General features: G+C 34.3%; 1 protein-coding gene across 19 annotated transcripts in view; it reads left to right on the forward strand.

Annotated features, from left to right (window-relative positions):
* The window catches only part of EYA4 (EYA transcriptional coactivator and phosphatase 4), a 378,081-nt gene that overhangs the window by 332,167 nt on the left and 21,552 nt on the right, over positions 1-24,362 (forward strand). For all 19 annotated transcript variants that reach the window (XM_056818816.1, XM_056818809.1, XM_056818808.1 and 16 more), the window contains one exon: positions 21,942-22,031. In XM_056818816.1, the coding sequence (XP_056674794.1) occupies positions 21,942-22,031 (90 nt within the window). The remainder of the gene's footprint in view (positions 1-21,941; positions 22,032-24,362) is intronic.

Here is a 24,362-nt window from a genome sequence, read left to right on the forward strand (position 1 = left end):
GCAGAGAACTAAGGCATCATATCCAAAGAGACTAACAAAGAATGTAGGCAAATAGCTGAGTCTGAGTCACAGAAACCATAAACATGGTTCCAGAGAAGGCATCTGAGCCAAGTGGGACAGAGAGAAAGGAAGCCTGAAAAAAAAAAAAAAGAAACCTAGGTCAGAATCATGGTGGGGTTGGCTAGAGAGTGGTAGGATGGATAGTGGCCAAGATGAATTATCTGGCAATAGTTCTTCTAACTGGTTCCACCTCTATGGGAGTGCTAGCCATGCTGGTGTCTTTAAAAACTGCACATCTTTCAGAGCCTACACCCTGATGTCTAAAACTTTATGATTGGTTTTGGTTTTACAGTCACAAAGAAGATTCTTTGCTTCTTCATTATGATCACTTACAAACAAAATAATTTCTTCAGGATGAATGCTAACAATGGGTGGATGTTCATCAGATAGTTATAGAAGTGCATTGACTGTGCAATCAATTGTATTTGGTTTGACAAGCATTAATAAATGCCTTAGTGCTAGGCAGTGGCATGCTGGCAAAAATATTTAACTATAAGGGCTTTTGAGGGGGAGAAAAGTAAGCAATCTACTGGGGAAAAACACTTACCTTTTTTCTTGAAATCATCATTAAGTAGACAATTGGGGTTAAGGAACTTGTCCAGGATCACCAGCCAGGAAGTATCTGAGGTCAGGCCTTCCACTCTATCCACTGAGCCACCTAGTTGCCCCACAACTGCTTTTAATGTAATTTTAATTATCATTGCATACACTGCTTTAAGTCTTGAAAATCAACACAATAATAAATCAAGTCATGATGTTATAGTGTTTGTCCATTTCCAAGGTGAAAATTTTTAAAATGAAAAGCTAATTAAATCTGATTCCAGCAATCTTGTGGTCCTAGGTACTGTCCATACAATGACAAAAATAAAATAATCTCTGCCTTCAAGGAGCTTACATTCTGTTGGGAGGAAACAACATTTATATATGCAAATAAAGACAAAATATCAAAAAGTAAGACTTTTAGATACCTGGAAGTAATTGTCATGATTATCCAATGTATTATCAGAGTTAAAAAATATCCTCTTTCTTCTGAATAACTAATCTTCCCTGGGTAGAATCTCTAAATTAAATTAAATTCTAATTTGCCAATGCCCTTCTGAAATGTGGCTGAACACATGAAAAAAGTTGCCTAAGTAAGGCAGAATACAGGCATGGTATTTCTTCTTTTGTTCTGGACACTATGCCTATCTTAATTCAGACTAGGATAGTGTTCACTATTTTTGACATTAGTTCTATGCTGTTGACCCATCTTGAGCTCACAGTCTACTAAACCTCCAAATTCTTGTTCTTTATTTTTAATTTCTACCATATAAATAATCCCTTGGCTATTCATTCCCCATATTGAATCTGTGATTTTTTAAACTCATTTAATACTTTATTATTTTAATTTTATTTTATTCACTCTATTATTCTATCCTTTCCGGGTCTATTAGTATCCTGATTCTGTCATTCACTGTGTTAGCTCACCACACCAGCTATATTTCATCTGTATGCTTGACAAATATTCTCTTCCTTGATGCATATAATTTATAAATATCTCTCTGTCTTCAGATAAGTATTAGATAGAAATTTCAAATAGCACAGAATCTAGGAAGGCTCCCTGGTGCCCAGCAAGAAAACATACATTATCTTGCCTTTAATTACTATTTCTCCAAGTTGACTTAAATTCTATGGATCTGATCATTCTGCCCACCATTTCTAAACTTACCCAGCATCCCTCTGATTTACCATTGTAATTACCCAAATTAAAACAAAATTACAATTACTCTGTTGAGTTGCTTTTGGAAAAGCAATGCTACTTCTTTGTTACTACTTTTTGCTTTTTCTAACTTCTCACAAATCTCAGTTGGAAGTGAATTTAGAGGCCATCAAATCCAGTCCATTGTTGATCAAGATTGAGTCCCAAGTTGAGTTTTAGCTTTACTAGAAGATCTCTATTAAATAAGAATCTATTCCTACCAGAGGCAGCCCACTATACTTTTAAATAATCATGATTATACTGACATTTCCACAGCATTTCAGCAAAAGAAGTGTGCAAAACATTCCAGGTGAAGAATAATCAATCTCTTTATTACTAACATAAACATAAGGTGCCATAAAACAGATTATATAGAGAGTTCATATATTTTTAACATGTTCAATATATATTTGCTGAACGAGTAAAATAAAATGAAATTGGGTCACTATCAAAATCAAAAGGTTAAGTCTATGATAAAGATAGATATACATGATCTATCCTCTTACTCTTCTCTCAGGGCTAGAACTATCACATTTTATCACCAATTCTCCTTTAGGATACTCTGGTGATGTTGGGAAGTTTCTCTATCGTCAAACCAAGCCTTCACCATATGGTGTGAGTTGAGAAGTCCTTCACTTTCATATGGGAATCAGTAAAAGTTCTAATAGTCATATGATAGATAATTTTAAAGACATAGATAGCTGTGCTGCACAAACAAGGATTCTCCCAGCCACATAGTAGGTCAATGCAGAGTGACTACTTATGGGTTTTGTCCTCCAAGTTTCTGGAAATGGGTTCCCTAGTATTTTCATGTCAATGGTCTAGGTATGTACCAAACTATCATCACTCTGAGAGTGAGACCTATGGAAATAGAAGTTTGCATCTTTAAGATAGTAATGACAGCCTAATATGAAGATACTTGTTGATACTCAGATATTTCAATAACTCATCTTGGATTATTCAGGTGCCCCCTTGAGTCTCTAAGTACTTTACTGTAAGGGAAGATCATTTTATTTGTAAGAATAGTCCCTCCACAAATACATATTACAACCCCTCTATGAATTAGTAGGAGACCTTTAAGAATTTCTGTGGTGGAAAATTCACACTGGCCAACCAGATGATGAGAGTCATCATTATCCCATTAAGTAGAGCAACAGACATCAGAATAGGAGATCTGATTTTGAATCTTGCATTAAATACTTACTAGTTTAGTACGTGATCATGGATAATACTATCTTAAAATCACACTTCTCTCATTAATAAAATAGAAACAGTAATATTTTTACTACATACTTTGAAAAAGTATAGTTAGGAGAGAACATATAAAACCCTTAAGATATTATGTAAATGTGTGTTAATATGATTATTGCTGAATCATTGTAAATTGAGACAGATTGCTCTATGAATGACATACATACAACCTGTCACCAGTTGCATATCTAAGACCTTTCTTGCTTGGTAGGACCATCTAGAGTGTATGTTCCATTCTAGCACAACCTTTAAATTCCAAGAAATCAGTTCTGTGACACAGTAAATTATCTGCAACACATTCACAATTTACCTGTTAATTTATATATTCATTATACAAAATAGTCAATTATAGATTATCTTTGTAGCTGCCTTCACAACCTGGCTCCAACCAACTATTCCCATTTTATCACATATTATTCCCTCCTCCCATATATATCAAAGTTGAACAAAACTGCCCTTCTTGCACTTTTACATTCATGAGACTACATCTTACACTTTTTGACTTTTTTCTGGTTATTTTCCATAATTGCAATGTACTCTGCTCATCCCAATTTTTCAGAATTCCTCATTTCTTTCAAGGCTTAGCTAAGGAATTACCTCCTATATGAAGCTTTTCTTGTTCCCTCTGCTGCTATATTTTTCTCCCACCAAATTACTTTTTACCCATTTTACCTATTTTTTACCTACTTTTACCCATTTCACTAATTGATTTTACAAATTGTGACATAAACATGCATCTTGAATAAAATACAATCTGATTGACTATTAAATGCAAGTAATATCCTTGTAATATTCTATTCCAATCTTTTGCTGATTCTTTAAATTTTAAGGAATTTACTAATTTAGCAATTGATGTTACAATCAGTTATAAAAGCATACCAATATAATGAGAGAACAGAACTGAATTGAGTCAGAATTTTTTTTCTCATGAACCTTTTATACAAATACTTAATTCTTTTTTATTGATCATTTTCATATATTTATCAATAATTATATTGATCATTGGCCTATTTCATATTGTTTATCTTGATTGGTTATATATTTTAATTAGTTGCCCTAATTCCCACCCTTATTTTACTTCCCTTCCCAACCCCCTCCCTTCTTATTTCTCCATTATTTTCTTTATAGTCTTTTAAAACTATCCCCCACCCTCTCCCTAACTTGTACTGCTTCCCTCCCCACCAGTCCATTTGTTACCCTTATACTTTCCTATAGGACGTAAATAAATTCTCTGCCCCAATGGATTTGATTGCTCTTCCCTTTTTGAGTCAATTTCAATGCACGTAAGAGTTGAGTATTTCCTATCTCCAACCTCTTTACCCTTCCAGTGTATATTGATGTTCTCCTCCCTCCCACCATGAGCTTCTTTGTGACATATAAATTTACCCCCTTTTGTTTCTTTTCTCATTTCTTTTAATATTAACCTCTTTTTTAGCTCTAGTTGTATATATATACATATATAAACATATATGTATTTATGCATACATATATCTATATGCATATTTATGTCTTGGCATTTCATTCTATATAGTTTGTCACTGTTCACTCTAAGTGTAATTCTTCTAGCTGCCCAGGTGATAATAACAATTTTTAAGATTTACCAATGGCCTCTTTTCTTATAGGGATACATATCATTTTAACTTATTTGGACTTTTAAAAAAAAGGTTTTTTTTTTGTTTTTGTTTCTCTTTTTTCCGCTCCTTCTTAATTACCTTTTGATGATTCTCTTGAATTATGTCCTTGGGCATTAAATTTTGTGTTCAGATCTGTTCTTTTCTTTACAAATGCTTGGAATTCTTCTATTTTGTTAAATGATCATACTTTCCCCTGAAAGCATATCATACTTTCCCCTGAAAGTTTTGCTGGGTAATTGATTCTTGATTGTAGACCTAGTTCCCTTGCTTTCCATAATATCATATTCCATGCCTTTCGGTACTCCAGTGTGGATGAAGCTAGATCCTGTGTTATCCTCACTGTGATTCCATGGTATCTGGATGACTTCTTAGCAGCTTGTAATATCTTTTCCTTGGCCTGATAGTTCTTGAATTTGGCTATGACCTTCCTGGGTCTTGTCAATTGGGGATTAAGTATAGGAGGTGATCTATGGATTCTTTCAATCTCCACTTTCCCCTCTTGTTCTAGAATATTGGGGCAGTTTTCTTGGATAATTTCCTGTAGTATTATGTCCAGGCTTTTTCTTTTGTCATGGTCTTATGGTAGACCAATTGTCTCTCTTCAAAAGATTTTCTAAATCCTCTGTTTTGTGAATGAGATGCTTCATATTTTCCTCATTTTCATTCTTTTGCTTTTGTTTTATAGTTCCCTGCTGCCTTGTGAGGTCATTTACTGGATTTCATCCTTGACTCTTTGGTCATCCTTCTCTTTCTGGTCTGATTTTCTATGTAGGTCATCTTTCATCCTCTTTACCTCATCTTTCATCTCCTTTGCCTCATTTTCCAGCTGATTGATTTTGGCTTTCAAGACACTATTTTCTCTTTTTAGTTCAAGTGCCTCTGTTTATAGATGACTATCTTAGTTTTTAAGTTCTTTTCCCAATTGTCTTCAGCCTCTCTTAATTGTGTTTTGAATTGCATTTTGAGTTCTTCCAAAGCCTGTATCCAATTTGCTGAGATTTCTGATTTATTATTTGCTCATCCCTCCCCCTCTGTTCCATTCACTGTATAGAAGCTGTCTATTGTAATTTCTTTCTTATTTTTCTGTTGTTTGCTCATATTCACCCCTTCTTTGCTCCCCATATTTGTCTGTGCTCTTGCTTCTCTCATTTTTGTTTTGTTTTGGGGGCTTCTGTCAGTCTCCCCTCTTGGAGCTTTGACAGAAGATCTCTTGGTGCAGTCTGTGGGAGAGGGTTGTTGGGGTTTGCACTCCCCTGTCCTCTGGTGGCTTTTGATTGGATTAAAGTCCAGCAGTCAATGAGGGAGGGGTGTGGAGCCTGGGATTCCCTGAGTTCTGAAGACTTTTGAAGGGTTTAAGTTCAGCTGGATTGGGCTCCCTGTGCTCTGAGGCCAAAACCTCCTAGAAGGCTGGAGCATATATGGAGTATCTCCATAGCTTTGGCCAGGCTGCCAGCTCTATGCTCTCTCTCCAGCTCCTTCTTCCCCATCTGTGTTCCATGCTCTGAGCTTGGCACAGCCCTGCATGCAAGGTACACCCTCCAGACCAGCACCTTGACCCACCGAGAGGTTCCTGCTGCCGCTGGAGGCTCAGCACTCTTGGTGGGCACGGTGAGGGGTCCTGGGACCTTCCTTCTGCCTTCACCTTAAACCCAAGTGTTCTCAGATTCTGGCTTTTGGGGGGGGAGTACCTTTTTGATTGAGTCCAGCAGGAGGGTTCCTTGGGAATGTCTTGTTGTTAGGTTTGATTTTCAGTCCCCTAGGAACATTTAGTTTGTAATCGGTAAGGAAGGGTTTTCAGAGGTCTGAACTTCCGTTGCCTCTATGCCACCATCTTGACTCCACTTCTGATTATATATATATATATATGTATATGTAATTATACATATATATATATATATTGGCTAATCTATATCAAATTATGTTCTGCCTCAAGTCAGTGGGAGATGGGAAGGAGTAAAACAGAGTGGAAGGGAGAGAGGGAATTTGGTACTGAAAATGAAAAAAGGATTTTGATTATTTCCATATTTAATTATGAAAATATTATTTAAAAATAAAAAATAATTGCCATTATGATTTCAATCTGGTTAAGGAGCTCCCCAAGGCAGAAAAATGGTTACTCATACTCATAAATTATAGACAGTAGAAAGCCAGAAATCAAGTGATATAAATAAAATGTTTTTAATATATTTTTTCATTTATATAAAAATGTTTAATATTTTTTTAATTTTGAGTTTCACATTAGCTTCTTTGCCCTTCCCTTCTTTCTCCTTTTTGACAAGACAAAACAAGTTGATATAGCTTAAATATGCTATTATTGTGCAAAATATTTTCAAGAATCAACTGGATAAACTCTACTGTTTCTACCTCCTTGCCTGTCTTTCAAATATTTATCTTTTTCCACACACTACTCTACCCCATTTCAAATCTATCCAGATACAAAGTAGAGGATTGTTATGGGTGGGTCATATATTTTGAAGGCCATTAGGTTAGCTTACATATATACATGTCAAATATTAATTTTGAGGAAATGCATAAATGTTTTTGAGCTTTGGGGTATATTATCTAATACTTGGGAAAAGTAATAACTTACGGGTTAGGCAATCTAGCAAACTATGTATCAACTGTTGCTTAGCAAAAAAGCAAAGAAATACTGGTGTGCATATTTTTTTCTCTAACAAATAAACAAAAGGAATACTGCCTGAGTATTAATGTATTAATAATTACTTTTTAAACAAGATTACTAACTGATACACTAGTTTTTGAAAGAATTAGTTCTAAGGTAGTCCAAGCCTAGCCAATGCAAAATTACCCCTTTATCCAGTAATGGAAAAATAATAAACACATTACAATAATGATCATTTTGTGATTTCCTGACTTGGAAAGATAAATGTTCCTAAGGCAGTATGGGAGATGACTCAGGAATGTCTTGTTACTCATAAATCTCTATGACCTTCATGCTTTTATAAAAAAAATACTGGAATTTCCTGTCTTCCTTTCTAAAATAAGCATCACTACAAATTTGCCTCTAAAGAGGCAACTTAATTAGTCCCCTCTTAAGCATCAATGACAGTTTTCAGTTTTAGTTTAGCCCCTTTGTTGACACTCTATGCCTATCTGTATCTATTTTTGGTTATTTATCACAGAAGGAAATGCTGTACATTGGTATTTGAGCTGCCCTGACCTGTTGGAATATGATGGCTTTCGCAGCTGAGTACCAGTTGGCACCTAAAATTTTCTACAATGCAAAACTCTTAAATAAGTTTGTTAATGTTACAGGACATGTGTTTGGAGTCTACCATCATCTGTTAAAGTTTATGAGGAACATTTCTGTTCCCTGATTTATCATATATTCTTTTACCTGTTATGTCCCAACCATTATTCATTTGGAATAAGGAAGTGTTGAGGGAGGAAATGAAAAAAAAAGTACTATGGCAATGTTATTCTGTTCAAAGAATTATCATTTCATACTGGATGAAGTTTTGTTTCTCTTAAGTCATCCCAAAGAGTTAAGATGCCAAGGAAATATCATAGATCACGATTCAGACTAAGAAAAGAGAAAATGGCTGCCTCAAAAAGAAAGAACTTCTAGCTCACAAAACTACTATTGAGTTTATAAAACCTGTTAAACATGAGCCAAATACACCACAGAGTAACCTAAAGAAAATAATGGATAAAAACCAAATTGTATTTTTAGTGATAAAAATAAAACATTTCTACAAATGCAATATAAAAAGAAGCATTTGTTTGTTTGTTTAGGGTAGTCATGATTAAGACTACCACAGGCTTAGATCTACAGAAAGGGAAGCCAAGTGGTACAGGGAACATAGTGCCACGCCTATAGTTAGGAAAATGAGTTCAAATGAGACCTCAGACACTTACTAAATATGTGACTATGGACTCATCATTTAGCTCTTTCTCAGTTTCCTCATCTATAAAATGAACTGGAGAAAGAAATAGCAAATAACTCCAGACTCTTTGCCAAGAGAACCCCAAAAGGGAACATGAAAAATCAGTCCTGACTGAAAAAAGTGAACAACAAAAAGATCTTCAGAGCCTAAAATATTAATCTTAAATCTAATGATAGTTTGATTTTACTAAGATGCTAATCAACTAAAATGAAGCAAGTGAACACATGAACTTTGATAAGCCTGATGAGGATCTGAATAAACTCATTCCCTGCTATCTGGCCTCCCTTTTTTCATGTTTCTGAAAATTATTTAAGTTAAATGGAGGACATTTTTTAATGGCAAGGATGCTTATCTTCTTAGCATAATAAAGGAATGAGGTGGGGCAGCTGGGTGGCTCAGTGGATTGAGAGGCAAGCTTAGAGACAGGAGGGCCTATGTTCAAATCTGGCCTCAGATACTTCCTAGCTGTGTGACCCTGGGCAAGTCACTTAGCCCCTATTGCCTAGTTCTTACCATTCTTCTGTCTTAGAACCAATACATAGTAAGGTAGGATGACCAAAGAGGGAATTTTTATCTAGAGGTCACCTAAACTAGCTACCTCACATTACAGATGAGAAAACTGAGATTCAGGAAAGCCAAGTGATTTGCCATAGGTTTTACAGGTAGTAAGTTTTAAAGACAGTATGTGAATCTAAATCCTTTTACCAAAGAACCAATCCCTTTTCCCTCTACTCCATTGTATTCTGTAATAAGAAGAATAAATAACTACAAAGACTAGGCAATTTTTGAAAATTGTTTGATATCTTCTAAAAAGCTAGAGAGTATATTTTGATGTAAAGTCAAATGTGAGAAAATATAAATCTTTCTCATTTTGAGAAGATAGTAATTGGAAAATTAGTATATCATGTAACTCCTTTTTTAGAAACTATGTTCTTTGTTTTGTTTTAAATTCATTTCATTGGAAAATATATTTAACCTCTTATCAGTCAATAAACAATTATTAAGTACCTACTATGTGCCAGATACTGTGATAAATGTTGAGAATACAAAGGAAGACAAACAATTCTTGATGGAGAAATAACATGTAAGTTACTATATGCATATAAGGCATATAAATATAATACACCAGTTAATTTTGATGTAGCAGCTGGATTTATTTTGCATTGATAATAATCACTTTCTAAGGTATAAATTCAAGAGATTTGCTGGACCTGATTTGCATTTAACAAAAAATTAATTGCACAAAGATTCCATAATGCTTTATATTTTCATCTTAGGGAATTTCTGTGTCTCAGTTGGCATCTCTCTCAATCTCTCCCACCCTCTCCCACTATAAACATTTGATAAGTGAGGCTAAATCTCCCCCAACAAGTCTATCTGTTCTTCAGTTGGCTAAGAAGACCTCTTTCAAGTGATGCTTTTGGTGCTGTTTGTTACTCTATCTAATCCCCAGGGATTGAGCTGACTGCTTCCGAAGCACTCTCTCAGCTCCTGCAGTCAACACAAGCCAGAGATCAGAATTCAACCCTGAATCAAGAATACTACCAACAGTTGGCTACAACATTATGGTTTAATTTACAATCATCTTAACTTTGAATCTTATGATTTGAGAGGCAGTTATTTTCCCCCTGTATGATCCTTATGGAAGCCAAATCATGTCTCTATCTAAAGCTAAAATTCTTGAGTTATATTGAAATTCATTGTGTATTTATTCAGTTTTTTAAAATAATAATAATACCTACTTCACAGGATAGCTATGAGGATCAAATTAATTAATATATATTAAAGTACTTTGTACATGATATAAATGCAGCTAGGTAGTATATATGATATATTCCATAATCATATTTCATATGTTACATACATACATAAGTATATCTAATATACACATATGTATACATAAATATACATAAATTCAAATATGCATATATATATATAATTTACACAAAAACACTCACATACACATATCAGGTAGTTCAGTAGATAGAATGCTGCATTTGGATTGAGGAAAACCTGAATTCAAATTATGCTTCAGGCATTTAATAGTTATGTGATTTTGGGTAAGTCACTTCATCTTTCTTAACCTCAGTCTCCTTAAATAGTGAGAAAAAATATTAAGAAAATAATAACACCTACTTGGCAGAGTTGCTGTAAACTTTATTTATTTAACCCCTTACCTTCCATTTTAGAATCAATACTGTTTATTGGTTCCAAGGCAGAAGAGCAGTAAGGACTAGGCAATGGTGGTCAAGTGACTTGCCCAGGGTCACAAAGCTAGGAAATGGTTGAGGTCAGATTTGAACCTAGAATCTCCTATCTCTGGGCCTCACTCTCAATCCACTGAGCCACCCACCTTCCCCTTGTAAACTTTAAATGTGATAAAATATGAAAAGTATATACAAACATTAAAGCACAATAGGAATTCTAAGATCACTAAACATAAATGAATTTGAAGGTGCTGCATAGATATCTGTTTGAGAAGTCTGTACCTTATTACCCAAAACCTTGGTATGGAGACAACTTCATCTTTTCCCTAAGTAGGATACTTCCCTAGCTAAAATTTTACTCTCCTCCTTCCTGCATCTTTTGGAGTTTGTCCTTGCCAAAAACAAACAAACAAACAAACAAATAAATAAATAAATGAATGAATAGATAAATAAATAAATAAATAAATAAATAAATAACCATAATACCTCACAGCCTCTATTTACCCAAAATTTGCTATATTTGGCTTAAGTGCTCATTTACAAAGAACATGCAATGATAAAATCTGCAACATTCCCCCACCAGACAGAATACTGAATGCCCTTTTTTTTTTGCATGGCAGTGGAATATTTGGTAAAATAACGGAAATTTTCAAACATTGCACTGAAAACATAATATCAGAAATACACAAAAATATTCATAGTCACGCTATTTGTAGTGGCAAAAACTTGGAAAATGAGGGGATGTCACTCTATTGAGGAATGGCTCAATAAATTGTGGTATATGTTGATTATGGAATTTTATTGTATGGAAAGGAATCAAGAACTGGAGGAATTCCATGGGAACTGGAACAACCTCCAGGAATTGATGCAGAGCAAAAGGAGCAGAGCCAGAAGAACAATGTACACAGAGACCGATACATTGTGGCACAATTTAATATAATTGACTGTTCTGCCAGCAGCAATGCAGTGACCCAGGACAATGCAGAGGAATTTAGGAGAAAGAATGCTGGCCACATTCAGAGTAAGAACTGTGGAACCAGAAATGCATTAGAAAAATATGTGATCAGTCATGTAGTGTGATAGGGATACAATTAGGGTTTTGATGTTAAAAGATCACCCTACTACAAATATGAATAACATAGAAATAGGTTTTGAACAATAATACATGAATAATCCAGTGGAATTGCTTGTCAGCTTCAGGAGGGGGATTAAGAGGGGTGGGTCATGAATCATGTAACCATGGAAAAAATAGGATAAATAAAAAAAGGAAAAAATAAATAAACTAGATAATGAGACTAAAAACACAAAAATTAAAGTCTCTTCTCCAGAAAAGATGACATTTTTCTAGAATGGCAAGGGGGTAGGATAGATATACAGATACATATAATGAAGGTAATATGAAGAGTGAGAGAGTAGGGACAACAAGAGTAATCAGGGACAGCTTCGTAGAAGAGATGATACATGAGCTGAGTCTTAAGGAAGATAAAAATCCTGAGAGAATGCATTCCAGGTAGAAGGCAGTATATATAGTTCAATAAATTGTTGTATGTCCAGTTTGCCCTGAATATCAACTTAATGAAGTAATATGAAATAATTCTAGAAAGAAAAAATGAAGTACACCTGAAGACTTTGAAATGTTGGGCTGAGTTTTCTGTATTTTTTCTTCAAAGCAAGAGGAAGTGAAGATTTTTGAATAAGAGAATAATATGGTCAGAATAGCACAACAGAAGGACTATTTCTGACAATTATGTGGAGAACTGATTGAAGAAGAGATAGAGTAGAATTTATTAGACCAGTCTGGACACTATGGCATCATTTTTGGCCTGGATCAATCAGGTTACTGATCAATGAGCAGAGAGGAGAAGGATTAGAGAGATGTATAAATATAGAATGGATATGCTTGAGAACTGACTAGATATGCAAAATGAGAGAAATTTAAAAATTAAAGATGACTCTGAGCTTGTGAACCTGGTGATTTCAAGATAGGTGTTTCCTTCAGCAGAAATAGAAATGTTGGGAGGAGGAATGTTACTGAGTGTAGGGTTGGGATGATTAGTTCTGTTGTGAATGTATTGATTTTGAAATGCCAAGATAGGGATATCCAAGAGGCAAGTAGTAATATCCTAGTACTGTAGAACTAGAGTTTGGTTTGAGAGGATTCTCTGAGCAATTTCAGCTTTCATTGCTACTAAGCCAACATGTTGGCTCTGCCCTCTAGGACTAAAATTTGGGATATAAATTAAGGCAGAATAACTAGATTTGGCAAGCTTCTAAATATGCATAAGAATTGAATCTATCAGTTTCATTAGTGTGCCATTTCATATTCTAATTCATAAACTCAATTCCAATAAAATTCTGTTTTATGATAAAAGAAGAATTATAGATCTAAGTATTGTAGTGGATAGAGTATCAGACCTAGAATCAGGAAGACATCTTTCTTAGTTCAAATCTGGTCTCAGACAATAACTATGTGATCCTGGGCAAGTCACTTAATCCTGTCAAATGAGCTAGAGAACGAAATGGCAAACCAATCCAGTATCTTTTCAAAGAGAACCCCAAAAGAAATCAGGAAAAATTGTACATCACTAAAAAAAATGAGTTACTTGGAAAAAATGAAAGAGATCTCAGAGGCCATCAAATCCGACCTCTTCATTTTATACCTGAGGCACTAAGTCCAAGAGAAGTTGCATGTTTGTCCAACATCAAAAGTGATAGAGGCTAAATCTGAACTCAGATCCTCCATGTTCAGAGTACTTTCTATTATACCATGTTGCCTAAGAAAAGAGAATCTTCTGTTCTAAGACATCTAGCAGATTTCAGTTCCATTATTACTTAAAACTTGGTTCCACTTTCTTCTGTTTTATTAAACTTGAGCCTCTTATGCCTGCTTGTACCGTCATCCACTAAAGCATTGCTGTTCCCAGTGGAATAACTATTTCAAGGACTTGAGCATTTCAAACTCTTTAAAAAAATTTCAAAAGCCCTATCTGTCTCTCTTTTAAAAATACATAATTGCTGGCTCTCTTGAGATATTTTTACCTTGTGTCCCACGAGGAGGAATTCCATTTGATGCCCCAATCCAGTGGAGAGGTCCACAGACAGACAGTCTGGCTCCAATTTATATTCTGCACTAACACAACTAAAAGGCATTAGTATTTTGATATAGAGAAATGCTGTACTTGATCCTGACTTGGTTATACACTGGTAATATCTGGCTTAGAATCACGCATGTAAGGGCCAAAGAGCTGTTTTTTTTTCTTTTGTATTCAACAAAATATCTAGGGAAAATTTCCAGAATTTTAATAGGGCAGTACACAAAGTAAATTGGCAGAAGTTCAGTTTGTCTCATATTAAATTTCTCTGTTAGCCATTTTTGAACTTGTATAGAACTACTGTATATGTACATGTATCAGTACTTACACTCCTACCCACCCCCAGCACTCACTAACTTAGCTCATTTCTCCATTCCCACACATTCTTCTCTTTCCAAGTTTTTAAATACCTCTTCTCCTTAGAACCCAAAGCCAAAATTCACTACAGCTGAACTGAAGAGTGGCAGCTAAATACTGATTTGGAGAGTACACTGAATTTCTAAATGCATCCAATGAACGTGAATAAAGCAAGTATATGTCTCCACACAGAATATGGGATTTAGTCCAGAAGTGGGTTTCATTTTCCAATATCTGATAAACCATTGGAACTTCAGGCCTTGGCAATAAGTTCCTGGGAGTTTGGTGAGGCAAGGGACTCACAGAGTTCTCCTTTATATTACTTAGTGAAGTTGTTAAGGATATATTCACCATACCCCCTGGTCATCTTCAGTTTTCAGGGATCTGTACCATTAAGTTAGAAAAGTGCAATACAGTCTGTAGTCCGCTTATTTTGATTAGCAGTCTTGGTGTCAGTCATCTGAGGGAAGAAAAAATGCAAAATTAGGTATTTGCAAGCAAAACCTTAGACTTAGAAACAAGATCACAACCTCTGACAGGTTCCATTTTTGTTGACTTGTGGCAAATCCATCTCTAGCCTCTTTGACACTATTGGCTAAATGGTGCTCTGACAACAGGTCCCTAGCTCAGCTCACTGGAGAATTTTCTTTAACTAATTTGAAATCTTGGCACAGGCAAGGGCAGAGGGAGTTGGGAGGGGGAGATGTGGAAATAGCTAGTTCACACACAAGCAAGCCTCAAACCTAAATATTCCCAGCTAGAAAATTTTAAATGACATTTTGCCAAAATGCCGACTAAGTCTTAGATCTTGTAGCATATATATTATGTAGTCAATATAGATGAAAAACACACAGACACCCCTCAATGTTGTTGGGGCTTTTCCCATAATATTCACACATACTTTTCATCTTTCAGATTCTTAACTTTGCTTGATAGAACATTTGTTGTTTCGCTTTCAGAATTTCATTTGTTTGCGTGGCTATAAAATGAATTCTCCATGGCTATTCCTCTACCCTTATTTGAGCTATGCAGAGAAGTTTCATAGGACTCCAGAAACATGGAGTAAATTTAAAAAAATCAATGAACAAGATACAATTTTTTCTTCCTTACCCAATAAATCTAAAATGTAATGGCACATAAATGGTAATACAGAAAATGATACCATAAGTAATTGATTTGAAACTTTGAAGAACTTAACAATTGTAATAGCTTAATCAACCTACCTTGGAAAAATTCCTTTGGAAAATCACACATTTCTAAACATCCAGCTGTCATGGGTGTCTTAAAGGCAATAATAATTGGTAATATAATGGGAAGAGTATGGATGTCATATTTATTGCATTGAATCCATGAACATTCCACAAAAGCATATAGCATCTCTAATGGAATTATGCTTTCATGCTATAATTACATTTAATGTTTCCTGATATCCTTTTCTACTTTTCCTTCATGGTTTTGTGAATAGTTTGACTAAAGGGTTAGTATAAGAATATTCTGGTCAGCTAAAATATTTACCTTTCAGCTAAGTATAGTGCAGTAAATTAATTGTTCAAGAGCTAGGGAGAGTAGTAAGGAGCTAGCATCTCAGAATTATTTGCAAGTTCTTATTAATATAGCATCTAGGTGGCACAATGGAAAGAGGAATAGTCTTAGAATCAGGAAGATTCACTTTCCTGAATTTAAATTCAGCCTCAGACATTTTACTAACTATTGTGACAAGGAAATCACTTTTAAAAGACTGATATATATTAATTTAAGGTTGCCAAGGAATTCAGCTATGTAATTCCTAAATGAAAACTTAAGTCAGCCGTCAACCTTTTATGGAGTTTTAATTACAAACAGGAGGAAGAAAGGAATTAGAGATAGAGAGATAGAAGTAGAGAGAAAGGGGAGAGAAGGGAATAGGGCTTAAATACCCCTTCTGTTTAGGCTGTGCCAAAAGGCCCAAGCCCTTAGATAGTTGGGGCAAAGAAAGGAGATCAGTCCCTATTACTCACGTGACCAAAATGGAGAAACAGTCTCAGAGCCCCCACCTTCAGCTTCCTTCAGAGCAAGCTTCTCAGAGCACCCTGCAACCACTCCGACAAACTCCTAAAACCCCTTCCTTGAGTCTTCAGACCCCTCTCTCTTTAAGGAAACCATCCAAGTTGCCTCCCCTCAGTTCTCACATCTACCAATCACTGTCCATCAATTTCCCTGTGCCAATGGAGGCTCTAGCTTAACCCAGGACCGCCCAGAGGTCTCTGGCTTTGCACATGTCTGTTGAAGGTCATATTTTCAAATAATTAAATCTTTGATCCTTTGCTACAGCCCTTCCTAAATCCTGTTAACCTGAGTAGGGTAGAGATTGGAATAATTAAATTTTGATCTATGCTGCAGCCCTTCCTCAATCCTGTTAGGACTGAGTAGGGTGGAGATTGATTCCAAGTATCTCCATTGTATCAATTCTAAAATCAATCATGACTCAAAGAAATTCCTGTTCTATGCTTAAGCATAGGTCAAAGTCCTTTCCATTGTTCAGCAAAAGGTTTCTGTCCTAAAGTAATCTTAAGAAGGGAGGAGGGGGAAACTCTCATGCCAAAGGGGTTCACATTCCAATAGCCAAGACCCACTATCAATAGGGAATTTTTCAAGTATGAAATTTCCCAATGGTGAAATTTCCAACATTTATAAGTCTAAGAAATTTTGAGGTTTACACTATGTGACCCAGGGCAAGTCACTTAACCCTATTTACCTCCGTTTCATCTGTAAAAATGGGCTAGAAAAGGAAATGGCAAACACTCTACTATCTTTACTTAGAAAACCCCAGCATCATAAAGTATTAGGCAAACTTGAAATGAATTAAACAATTAAACAATTACTTAAATAAAATTAAATATCTAAACAATAAACTATTAACATGTAATTTCATTGGTGATAGGATCTTGTGGTGAGCAAATTCCCTCTGTCTGCAGATTAGAAAATAACTCTAGAGTTCATAATCTTAGAGAGTTCAGTGGGGTCTCTGAAAAGCTAAATGTCTTGCCCAAGAGCACAAAATTAATATGTGTGAAAAATGGGCCTTAACTCAAGACCTCCTTAATATTGGCATTGCAACAGCTATAATGGGCTCCCTGCCAATCTTAACAATAAAAGGACAAATATATATATATATATATATATATATATATATAGAAATATTGTATCATTTTAAGTCTTTAGTGACTGTGCCACAAACTTAATGTGCCAATAACCATAATCAATAGGTACTCATATAAGGTAACATAGGTTATATTTTTACTTTAAGGAATTTGACCCAGGGTATATAATTCTATAAAGTTTATGTCTTTATTCTGTCAGCTTTACTATTAAAGAGTTCTATTTGATCTTCATGGTATGGTAAAGAGTCCAGTTATTAAAATGAGTATAATTTAATAAATCTGTTAAATTGAAGCTGGGTTAAAGACAGGGATAGGACCTGCAATTTCATTAGGAGGGGGAACTTCTAATGAGGAAATTCCCTCCATGCATGTAGGCTGGCACCTTCTCTGCAACTGAGGTAGACTTAAAGAGCATATGAGTGTTCTGAGACATTTCCCAGGGTCATATAGACTATATGTGTTGAACAGGGAATTGAACTAAAATCTACCTGGTTTGAGGCTTATACTCTTTGCCACCTTTACTGTGCCATTGTTATTCATTCATTTCAATAATATCCAACTTTTCATGACCCCATTAGTGGTTTTGTTGGCAGAGATACTGTTGTGTTTTGCTATTTCCATCTCTAGTTCATTTTACAGATGAAAAACTGAGGCAAACAGGGTTGTTACTTGCCCAGGGTCACATAATGTCTGAGGCCAGATTTTAACTAATAAATATGATTCTAGGCCCAGTAATCTATCCATTGCCCACTGTTGTTAAGGGCAACATTAAATATGGATAAATTTTTCTCATATAAAATGAGATTATTCATGGCTATATCAAGAAATTTTCATGATTGAAATTGTTACTAAAATATTCAATTTGATCCTCTGTTTAACCCTCTGAACCCACTAGAGGTTGGTAGATAGAAAAGTCTAGTGGACAAATACCATACTGGTCATGAACAGATTTGTTTGGCTTAACTAAACATGTATTATATAAAAGTGACTTTGTGAATGGGTAAGTAATTAGGTTCTAGAGAAGATGAGTTAAAGTGTAGCAAGGAAAAAATGAAAGACGGAATATTTATTAATATTATTTATTTTATATATTATGTATAATATATATTATTAATATTATTTTCTTTATTTTCATCCAATATGTATTAACATATGCATTTCTGGAGAATAAATATTGCTTCATTCTTCAGATTTGTATCCCCAGAACCTAGCACAGTGACTGGCACATAACAGATACTTAATAAAAAGTCTATTAACTGAGAAAATACAAGCTGTATCTGTAGAAGGAGCACATACAACAATGAATTTATGGATCATCCTCCATCTGAAACATCTTTCTTCCAAACAGGTCTTGGATCTACTAGAAACACAGCTTCCTTCTTTATATCTTTTGTCTCTGTCTTTACTTCATTTCCTTTATATCCACAGCAAATCTTATTCCTTTAAACTACAGGATCCCAGTCTGTGGTATCATACTTTTGGGCCCTGGGGAATCTATGAAGAACCTCAGAGTAGGCATATCATAGACAGGAGAGAAAGGAAATGAGCTTTTGCAAGTCTAGGTGTGCAATGAGAACCTATAAGTGGAGTCAGTTTAGGTGAATACTTGAAGACAACTTGGCTTAGACAGGATGGCATGTTTCTAATCATAACTTGAAAGAAAAATAGATTCACATTTCGCCCAAATTTAAATTCATTTCTTGAAAGGTTAACTTTCAGAAGTTAAAAACACTACCTCAGATTTCTCTCCTCAGAATCCCTCTTCAAACTTCTATAATCTGGCTCTTGGCCCAGCCACTCAACTGAAATCACCCTCTAAGGTCTTCCAAAACCTTTTCTCAGCCAAAACCAATAATCTGTTTTCTCTTCTCATCCTTCTAGACTTGTCAGCTATATTCAAAACCACATTCCACTCCCCTCTTAAACACCCTTTCTGGCCTGAGGTTCGGAAACACTGTCTTCTGGTTTTCTTCTTATCTTTGAGTCACACCTACAAAATCTTCTTTTGGCTCCTTTCCTGCTTTGCTATATTCCCTAGTCTGTTTGAACACATATGCTTCTTTAGGGATTTCACCAAATTTAATAGTTTCCAATGGTCTCCAGACCTGATGTCTCCTTTACTTTTTAGTCCTATAGATCTCAGTGTTTTACCTCAACTAAAATTAAATATGGTGAATGAATAAGTGAATTAAGAAGTCTTTACTATGAACTTGTTTTTTGCCCCTATCTACCTCTCCAACTTCTCTGACTGATGTTGTCATCCTGTCAGATGCTTAGATTTATTTTATACCAATCATCGTCTTTCATAAGCTTTTTTTTGCACCATTTGGTCTTTCATTATCTTTGTTGGATTTGCTCTTCATTTTTTTTTAGTTTGTTTAGTCTTGTTTTTCCCCAGCCTCAATTCTTGACATTAAGCACTGTGATATTTTCTGATGAAGTCTCATCCCTTCAGGTTTGTCTGAAGATTATTATTATCCCTATTATAGTAGCAGCATAGTATAATAGGAATTTAAATCTTCACTACACTGCCTACTACTTGGGTTACACTTAGCCTCTCTGGGCCTCAATTTTTTCAAAGGGAAAATTAAGTAGCTGAACTAGATGACCTCTAAAGTCTCCTCCCACTATAAATATAAAATATATCCTGAGGGTCAAATCTTAATTCATTATGCAGATTACAAGATCCTCTACTAACTTGCCCTACTACAAATCAACATAACATAATTCCTTCATTCTCTTCTTTCTATTACCTTAATACAACTAGACAAACCTTTCATTATGCCTAATCCATGGCCATTCCTCTGTGTCTAAACATTTCTTCCCCAACTCCTGGGAGAATTTACCTATTTCTTTCCTCCAATCCTTAGCCAACATATTGTTCAGAACTCCATTTAAATCCTACAACTTTTCTGACTAAATAAGTCCTGGATCTTTATAAAATGTCAGAAGATCCTTTCTTCCTCCTCACTATAATATAGCATAGTATTTATATACATACATGTACTGAACTGTTTATAGAAATATATATATTTAAATTTTTTCTTGCATGTAAATCTCTGTGTCCATTGTTTAATGGATTGGATGTCCAATTTTCCTCTTCCCCATATAAATAATGTAACTGGATTTTAATAAGTTTCTCATAGTGACTTTATAAGAGGAGAGATATAAGCTAAATAATAATATTGTTAGGTGGATTCTGAACTGAATGAGTAAGCCAGACCAAAAAAGTGATCCCTAATGGGTTGTTACCACCTTAGAGTAAAGTATCTAGCAGAATGCCCAGTAAACTATGTGATCTAGTGGAATGGCCACTGGACTACATGTTAACAGATACCTCAATTACAATCTTCTTTTCTTTTTAACTAAATATGTTTCTGTGAGGAAGCTTCTCTGAATCCCAATTTCCTTATCTCTAATATGTGAATACTATGTATATCAGAGGGAGTCTTTAGGAAGATCAAAGGTGATAATGTAGAGAAAGTGTTTCATGGATGGCAGCCATGATTAGTCCTCTGGGTTGTTTAGTTTTTCATCAATGAGTTATAAAAGTATAGACATTAGAGTTTATCAAATTTATAGATATAATTATCCTGAGAGATAGGTGCTATTATTTCTATATTGCAGTTGAAGAAACTGAGGCAGAGGTTAAATGATGTGCCCAAAGCTTGATCTGTGGCCAAATTTGAACTCAGTTCTTCCTGATACCAGGATTAGTGCTTTATTCATTGCATCACCTAGGTGGCTGTTATTATTATTATTATTATTATTATTATTATTATAAAGGAGAAAAACTTAGAGGGAGTATAATAACTATTTTCTAGCATGTGGCATACTAGTATTTGGGAGAGAGATTAGACTTACTAAAGGGAAATGTGACAAATAGAAAAAATACTGAACTCAGAGTCAAGAGAATTGGGTTTAAATTTTGGTCAGTTTGTACCCAATGTGGTTACTTAACCTCTATTTTGTTCTCTTTAAAATAAAGATAAAAATAATAATATTAATGAGATCCATTCTGCCTACTTTACATAGTTGTTGTGAGGAAGAAGTTTCCTGAGAATGTAATAGATTTAGGAACTGTTATTTTTTTAACCCAAGTGGCAAAAGGTAAGAGTTGCTGAGGGGCTGATGTCATTTCAATATATGGAGGGGAAAAAAAAAAAACAAATAAGCTTCACAATGTTTAAAGAAAGAGAAATGGGAAATGGATGATTTTAGGAGGTAGAAGATTCCCCATTTTTGTACTTCTTTTAAGTTTAATCTATATGTCCATTTGTGAGATTAATATAGGGGAGAGCTCCTTTAAAGAGGGGATTTGAGTTTGCTAGAGTTTGAGGTCTCTGCCAGTCCTAAGATTCCTTGATTCTCCAAATGTTTGTATGCCCTATGTCCCCTTTGAATTGTAAATAGTTCAAACACCAGAACTTTTCCCTTAATCCTAGCTGAGCCTACATTGGCATCTTCATTGTAAGTACTCAAGATGTGGTTTTTGCTGTCGATGGTGGTTTCAGATAACTTACCTCACTCAGGATATGTGTATTTTCCTTTTAGGATCCCCCAATGGCAGTAACCCTGGGACTACGAATGGAGGAAATGATTTTTAACCTTGCTGACACACATTTATTTTTTAATGATTTGGAGGTAAGAAAAAAAAAGACTACAATTAACAAACCCTGAAACTTTAAACTGAGCTCACCAATTTTTTAAAAAATTACATACCCTTAACAACACTGGTAACAAAAATTATTACAGAGATGAAAAAATAAGACTAAACACTTCACAACATAAAGCGTTTATAAAAATAAAAACAAAAAGTTTCTATGTTCATTGTTATTAGATTGTAAGCTCCTCAAGGGCAAAGACTGTGTTTTGGTTCTTTTTCTATCTCTCGCATTCGGAATAGCACCTGATATATAATTGGTGCTTAATAAATGTTTACTGATTGATTAATTACTAAATTGGCACAAATTTAATTCAACAAAAGATTATATGAACTTTAACAAATACTATTTCAGCTGGTAGTAAAATGACTTTTCTATTTCTATTGGACATCAAATCTAATTTTCTTATTTCTTAAATCACAACTTTTTTGAGGTATCTTTAGGTACTTTATCCAGTCACCATGTTTATTTTTGATGCTTTTTAAATATATTCATATAGTTTGTTCATAAGAGATGCTTAATAATTGTTTTTAAAGTCAAGTTCAATGAATAGAATTTAAATTCTATCCTCATAATTCTCAGATTATTTCACATTTTCTAATAGCACCAGTAGAGATAATCAAAATTGGTACACAATTAATAAACTAATTTTGGCAAGCAATTTTATTTACCTATCCAGAAAACATTTTGTCCTTAGTATCATCTGAAAAGTTTTAATTTCAATCATTTCTATTTTCCTTGCCTATCTTCAAGTAGAAAATAAGACATCTAAGGGGGCAGCTGGGTAGCTCAGTGGATTGAAAACCAGGCCTAGAGATGGGAAGTCCTGGGTTCAAATCTGGTATCAGATACTTCCCAGCTATGTGACCCTGGGCAAGTCACTTAACCACCATTGCCTAGCCCTTACCACTCTTCTGCCTTAGAACCAATATACAGTATTGATTCCAAGATGGAAAGTAAGGACTTTTATAACAAAATAAATGAATAAAAATAAAAATAAGATATCTGAGAGGGACGTGGACAATTAGCCCTTCAATAATTGAATATTAGTTATTATAATTTGTGTAATCAATACTCTAGTGTCCAAAATTTATAAAAATTCTCCATAGAATATTACTTCATAATTATTGAGTCATTTGGCATTGAAAATTTTTTCCTTCTTATATAATGTTGCTACAATTATATGCCTTGCATTTAGTTATTAATATAAAGTAATTGAAATTTTTAGTATACCTTATGTAGCAAAATTAAAATCTGCCTATACAGACATTATTTTTTAAAATTTTATTTAGAATATTTTTCCATGGTCACATGATTCATGATTCCTACTCCCTTGTTTTCTCCTCTCCCCTTCCAAAGCTGACAAGCAGTTCCACTGCATTATACGTGTATTATTGGTCAAAACCTAATATAAAGAAATTATTAAGAAAAAAATTAGTAAATAATTTAAATTAGCTATTAAAGTTACTAAGGCTCTTTGGAAACATTTTAGTAACATTTGAAATCTATCCATAAAATGAATTATTTTGTACATCCCACAAAGATATGTATTGAAAATAGACAGTATAAATTTTATTTTTTAAGTGTAATAAATTACTGGGTTTTTTTTCTGGAAAATAAAAGTATTTTCTATTCTAAAAGTATCTTTTTTTAAAATGGGTAGTAGGAAGATTCCTTACTTTCATACAAAATTACTAGTTCCAAAATAATATGAGTTGTTGAAAGTTGCTTTAAATTAATTTTATTACCAAAATAAATGTGACCCATACATTTATTTTTTAAGGTGAGGAAATGGGAAATACATTTTAAATTCACTTGATTTTGAACTTGTTACATGAAACTTATTTTGCCTTAATGTTCAAATTAACTTCAAATTTGTATCATTTCTTTTTAAAATGTCACATTCTAATGGTAGAAAAATGATAGTTTTCCTAATTTATATTTAAAAGCAAATTCCCTAAAGTATTCTAAAAAAGATGTTTAATCTATATTTTAGAATTCTATTCTCACATTACAAACTTTGATCAATTATTTTTTATTAAAAGTAAACGCAGACTTATCTTTCTTTTCAGCATTGCAGAAAACAGATGGAATAAATTAAAATATTACTGTTCATTTTCAAGCAAAGCACTAGGGCAGAGAGAGTGGAAGTAACATTCGACAAGATTTTAAATATTCTATAAAAAGGTGAACACTAAGAAATGGAGTGTGTTGGCATATTGGAGATATTTTATTATAGTTAATATTAAATATGATCCATGCCTCTCTGGCAGAAAAAGGAAGTTGGATATCTTCTTTCCTGTTCTGTGAA

Source organism: Monodelphis domestica, chromosome 2 (assembly GCF_027887165.1).
Source record: "Monodelphis domestica isolate mMonDom1 chromosome 2, mMonDom1.pri, whole genome shotgun sequence".
Taxonomy (NCBI): Eukaryota; Metazoa; Chordata; class Mammalia; order Didelphimorphia; family Didelphidae; genus Monodelphis; species Monodelphis domestica.